General features: G+C 52.5%; 1 protein-coding gene across 1 annotated transcript in view; it reads right to left on the bottom strand.

Moving 5' to 3' along the window:
- Positions 1-1,552: 1,552 nt before the first annotated feature.
- The window catches only part of BICDL1 (BICD family like cargo adaptor 1), a 43,343-nt gene continuing 38,895 nt past the window's right edge, over positions 1,553-6,000 (bottom strand). The window contains exons 10-11 of the mRNA XM_062010164.1: positions 5,738-5,858; positions 1,553-1,750 (exon numbers count right to left, since the gene is read on the bottom strand). Of these exons, the coding sequence (XP_061866148.1) occupies positions 1,553-1,750; positions 5,738-5,858 (319 nt within the window). The remainder of the gene's footprint in view (positions 1,751-5,737; positions 5,859-6,000) is intronic.

Below are 6,000 nucleotides of genomic sequence, written 5' to 3'. Positions count from 1 at the left end.
GTTTTAGCACCGAAGCTGCTGAGCAGGGCAGAGCTGGGTGTGTAGCTAACTCCATCTCCTGGGGCACAGGGGAGGTGGTGGTGGCCTCTTTAAAACAACAAGGAAACAAATTGGGCCTGTGGGTAGTGTGAGCTGGGAGAACGTGTGGAAGTTGCATGACACAGCAGCAGGACACCTCTGAGCCTGGGCTGGTGTTCCTCGCTGGTTCGTGATGGTAGACTGTGTGTTACAAGAGATGTGAGGTGCCCATCCAGGGCGTAGGGAAGGTCCCCACTGAAGTATTGCAGGTTTCCAGCACTGTGCATACAGCAGATGAGTCACATTTCTTCTCGTCCATCAGGTCCTGCTTGTGGCACAGCAGGCTCTGGGCAGCTTCAGTCGGAAGGAAGTTTGGCTGCCTGCTCACTGAAGGGCTGGGTGGGGAATGACCTGCAGCCAGGGACCAATACTCATCATTTCCATCAGGCCACAGCTCGTGTTACTGCATGGAGCAGTCAGCTGCAGAAGTTCCAGAGCTTTGTAGACACACTGATCACCTTTGGCTTTAGTGAAGGTAGATGCCTGGGTGCTTTCTGAGGATCTAACCCAGTGTCAAAGACCTCCTGACATTATTACCAGTAGGGCCTTCAGTGAATTATTAGGCTTTTGGGGGCCTACCCAGTTACAGTGGCTGGTTTCTGGCTCTGGGAGGGGTACATGGCTTTGGGGAAAAGAGGGTGCCCCAGGACTGAACATCCAGAGCTCTTACCCAGTGTATAATCTGTTACAGATGGTCAGTCTCTGAGGGAGAAAAACTTAACATTCAGTGCAACTACAGACTCTGCAGCTGTTATCTGTGTAACAGGAGGGAGCTAGAGAAGACAGTGACAGCAATCTGAGGGTCTGTAAGGAGCCTGGTTTCCCAGCAAGGGGTGAGCAGCCACACAGAGCTGCAGGAGAGATGGTGCCCAGGCAGAAGCTGCAGTGAGGGCTCAACTTCCACCACCCAGAAAGCTACATGTGTCAAAACATGGCAGTGCCAGGGCTGCAGTGACCCCAGTCGCAGCAGGAGGGAGGGAGGGAGGGATGAAGGATGCCAGAGCCGTGAGACCACAGAGCCGTACGAGTGAGTCCCCTCTCTTCTCTTGCATTCAGGCCTTTTCTTCCCTCTGTGCTCACTGTGTTCTCAGTCCCTTGCGCTGCTTTGTCTTGGGGCTGCCTGTTTCCTTCTCCAGCATGAGAGTGCTTTTTAAGACAATCAGATTATTCTTCACAGCAGAAACTGGACAGTGTCAAAGCGCCTAAAATATACCCTGAAGTTCATCACTTCACTGAAAGAATAACAAAAGTTTCTCTCTGCTAGTATGACATTGTCAGTTTGCAAATCTCCAGTTCATGTAAACATTTGGTTCAGACCAGGTGCGGTGTAAATAGTGCAGAGTCTCAAGGGTTAACTCCTTTGCCCCCTTCTTTTTTTCTTAGTGGATCAGAGCCGGGTCCATCAGCAAGCTGGGCAGCTGCCCCATTCCCCTTCTTGAAGCAGGAATTGCTGGAGAGGTTTCTCACTTTCAAATCAATTTTTCTTGAAAAAGGAAAAGAGACGGTTCCCTTCTGCCCCGCCGGGCTCTTCCCCCTGCTCCGGCCTGGCGGCGGCGCCGGGCCTGCCGCTGCGCTTGGCGCCGGAGCCGCTGCAGAAGGAATAGGCAAACTGGCTCCATTCCTTCGGGTGTTTGTCCATCAGCTGCTGGTCAATGACCCTGTGCATGTCATCCTGCGGCAGAGGGACGGGAGAGGCTGGTTAGGGGGAGCTGGCACAGGGACGCGGCCCAAAGGGGTGTGAAATGTGCTGCGATGGGATGGAGGAGGGGTGAGAGGAGTGGGGACGGGTTTAGTTCCCCAGCTGGCAGCAGCCTAGGCCTTGCCACTGTGAGGCTTTTTAGTGAGCAAGGAAGGCAAATCACACAGTTCTGAGAGATGAGTTGCTCAGGGGGTCTCGCAGAGAAGCATCGTCCTGGTTGGGATGCAGCGACACCCTGAACTGATGCTTCTCTGCTGGCTGCACGTCTCCCTTTTGGGGGAGAAGGAAATAAAAGAGAACCAGTGCAGCTGAAAGTAAATGGCAGAAGCAGTGAGGATGTCTGTCCCAGGCAGGCCTCTGTGCTTTGCTGTGTGGCACAGGCAGGCCTGGCAGAGCTGCTGGCACAGCCACTGCTGCTGGGGAGCCAAGGACAACAGGCTTTTGTACCAGACTTGCCACAGAGAACTGCACTGGTGCTGGTGGGAGCTCTCTGATGCACAGCTTGGTGTGAGCCACTGCACTGGAGCTTTTCAGAGGTACCAGAAACGCTCTGCTTTCATCTGTGCTTGCAGCACAGCGAAACTGCTCTACACAAAACAATGAGTTGGTTCTGTTTCTGCTAATGGCATGCTAACATGCTCCTTGAAAACCTGGCATCAGTTGTACGGATTTTAAACCTCCATTTCCATTATTTCTGCTGTAATTGCATATTTAAGCTGCAGCTTAGTGAAAACGTGTGTACACAAATTAACCCTACAGGGGAAATGAGCTGCTCTCCAGCAGCCAGGTCCCTGGTTAGGCCTGTGGGCACTCTTGGGTGAGTACAAGGAGGCCCTGGCTGGGCTCTGTGGTGGAAGTGCTCCTTGGTTGGCACTTCGTGCAGCAAGGGAAGGTGCTGCCATCACCCTGTGGGTGCCCCAGCTGTTCCCATAACTTGATGTGGAATAAGAACAGCCAGCCTTGCCTGGAAACTTGAGTGATGGCTGATCTCTTGTTGCAGCATTTTCTGCAGGGAAGAGGATTGGTAGCCTTGGCCTGGACCTGAATTTAATATGGGGACTTTCTCAGAGGGAGCAGGAGGGTATGGAGCTACATGGACTGGGGAGGATTTGGAACTTTTTAGAGCAGGCTGGAAAGGGGAAAGGCAGAGGGGGAGAGTTCAAGAGGTGAAGGTAAACATCAGCACTAAGGTGAAACAGATTTCCAGAGGTGAAGCTGCCTCATGAAAATGTATGGCATTTGGATTTTGAAGGCACCTCTTCTAGCAAATGAGATAGGCAGCCAGGCTCCAGCATGGCAGATCTGTGTCCTTGGTTAACCACCTAACAAGGGATAGGTAGGATTTTTATATCACTTATATATATATATATATACACACACATACAACCCTCCCACCCAGATATATGTGTGTATATATATAAAAACCCCTACAGTGTGTCCTATTGAGTGTGCTGTGTTTGGGTCCCTGTCTGATGCATGGGTCAGGGAGCACAGCACTTAGCTGTGAGGATTTGGGGTAGGTGTATGCAGCAAGGCTGGGGCAGAGCTGCAGCCCCTGCTTCAGCACCTGACAGGGGCACAGGAGTGCCCAGGGACGCAGAGGGAGGATAAACCCATCTGATAAAGGGTCCCCTGAGGCTGGATGATGTGGCACTAGTGATCTCTGGGCATCCTGGGCAGGAGCTTCCTCCCATTGCAGAGGGGCTGAGGCTGAAGAAGGTGCAGGTGAAGGAGGTGATATGTTGTGTTCTCTTGGTGAGCTGGAGCTGGGCTCCTTTGCCTGAGATAAGGGTCAGAGCTGCCCCAGTGCCCCCAGAGGCTGGTGGCTGTGGTGGCTGCAGCTCTGCACTGGCACTGCAGCATTTTCTAACCTCACAGTGCCTCTCTCCATACTACACTGAAGCCACTGAGCTCTCATTTTGGAGAAGGAGCCCTCTTCACTTGCAGGTTTGCTCCACACTCCCCTATTCTCAGTAACACCCTTCCTGCCCCCAGTGAGATAATGTGAAATCCCTGTGGGGGTCAGGTTAGGCACAGGAGCAGGCTCACATCCACTCCCGTGCCATTCCTGTGCTGGGCTCGATGGGAGAGATTTCCCTTGTGGTGTATTTTGTAGCCTGTACACTTATGTTCTTAGAGAAAACTCCTCTTGTTGAAGGTCCTTGCTGAAGTGCAGACTGGAAGCGTGCAAGAGCAAAATTGTGTCAGATTAAAGCCTCCTTTTATGCCCAGCCAGAGCAGAGAATCTCATCCAATTTTGTCAGAAACATTCAGCTTTGGAAAGTAGTCCCCAAAACACATAAATAACCTGACTTGTTTTGTGCTGTGTGGTTGAGCTGCTGTTTGGGGGACATTTGGTGCTTGGAAACCATTTTGCTACTGCTTAATAACACTTCAGGCCAGTATGCTGAGACACTTCGTACTGGCAGTAACACTTCAGGCCAGTTTGAGAGACAACTCTCTGCAGTGCTCGAGGGCCTGATCCTCATCTTGGAGAACTGATGGGAGCAGTGTTGGGGTTGCTGTATTGCTGCAGTCAGATGACATGTTGTGAGAAAGCAAACAGTGGTTGCTAAAACCCTGAGCTGTGGATATTCCCACACCAAATGCTGAGTGTACTAGTAAGTAGGTCTCAGTTTATGCCACCCATCCAAACTGCAGCAGAACTTGGATACAGACAGCTCCTATGCAGAGCACTGAATGTCATGAGGCTGAGCAGTACAATCCCAGCCTGTATTTCAGGAAGTTTTCCAGGTGCTAGATATGCCCTATACAGAGCATTAATGATACGTCTGCCTCAGCCTGGCTTTCCCTGTGGTGACCTGGGAGGTAAAGCCTCACCACAGGGTGCAGGATGCTGTCCTTGTGCCCTGGCCTGCTGCTAGGAGGTGTGTGCAGGGTATCAGTGGGTGATGGAGACCCCCCCATGGGCCCCTCTTGGCAGATGATGGTGAGGAGAGGTGGATGTGGGCGATGGTGGCAGCGAATGGAGCAGGCGAGCGGATGGCGGGTGCGTGGCCAGGGTGCAGGGAGCTCACCTCAAAGGCAGGAGGGGTGTACGACTAAAGCTGTTGGTACAGGAACTGAGAAAGGCCACTAGATCAGAAACCAAAGGAGCCAGATAGTAAAAAGCCCTGAGGAAGCAAACTGTAAGCAGGAGAAAGAAAAGAAAAGAAAAGGAGAAACGAAAACACAGTGGAGTTGAAACAGGAGCCAGGTCTGACAGGAGAGGCTGCTGGGGCAGGCTGGGGGGCAGGCGGGGTCTGGCACGGGCTGCAGCACATTACTAGAACTGTCCCAGACCTTTTCTCTTGTACCTGCCTATGTGCTATTAATGTTGCCCTCCCTTGGTGCTGGTGGCAGGGAGGAGACAGCTTTGGCTGTGCTCAGGGGCTCTCTGCCCTTACACGGCCTTTCCTCACTGCCCGCAGCTGGAACGTCTCCAGGGCAGCTGCTGAGCTGACGTGGGCTTGGGGTGTTTTTACCTTGGTGGAGAGCTGGAGTTTTAGCTTCTCCCTCTTGCTGGATTTTCTGAGTTGATGTAAACAGTGCAGCTCCACCACAAAACAATCACCACAACCTTTCTACCTCTCTGCTCTGCTATGGAACAGCAAAGATGTGCTGTGCCCACACGTCCTCAAGGCTGCACTTGCCCAGGGATATCTCCTGCACAGACACCTTCTGTCCCAGGCTGCTCTGCAGGGTGTGTGGCACCCACCCCACATGCAGCCATGAAGTACAGCTTGTTTCTCCATTTTAAATGAGTGTTCCTGTATAACTAACAGCTCAGAGCTGACAGGCTTTGAGCAGGAGAGGCTGTATTTCACCCCCTGAGCACCAAAACCAAATGCTCCTACCTATGAGTACTCAGACTGAGAATGCAGCAGAGCCCCAGGGAGGGGGAAAAGCTCCCCAAAGGTGCTTCCTGGGCCACCCAGCCCCTGCCCAGGGGCTGCTCACCTGCCAGGCCTCCAGCTGCTGCGAGAGGTTCACCTTCTGCTGGATGGCATCCAACAGCTGGCTGTTGAGGGACATCATGTCGACCTTGCACTTGGCCAGCTCCACCTCCACCGCGTTCTTCCTGAGGAGAGAGCAAGAAACTCTTGTGACTTCTCCTTTTCTGTTTGTTTGTTTTCCTCCCTAAAGGAAGTGTTAAACATATCCTTGAGGAGGACTCAACCATGTTCTTCATTGGCAGGTCTCCAAATCCTAAGATGTCTCTG

Source organism: Colius striatus, chromosome 17 (assembly GCF_028858725.1).
Source record: "Colius striatus isolate bColStr4 chromosome 17, bColStr4.1.hap1, whole genome shotgun sequence".
Taxonomy (NCBI): Eukaryota; Metazoa; Chordata; class Aves; order Coliiformes; family Coliidae; genus Colius; species Colius striatus.
This window is presented reverse-complemented; position numbering and strand designations above follow the sequence as displayed.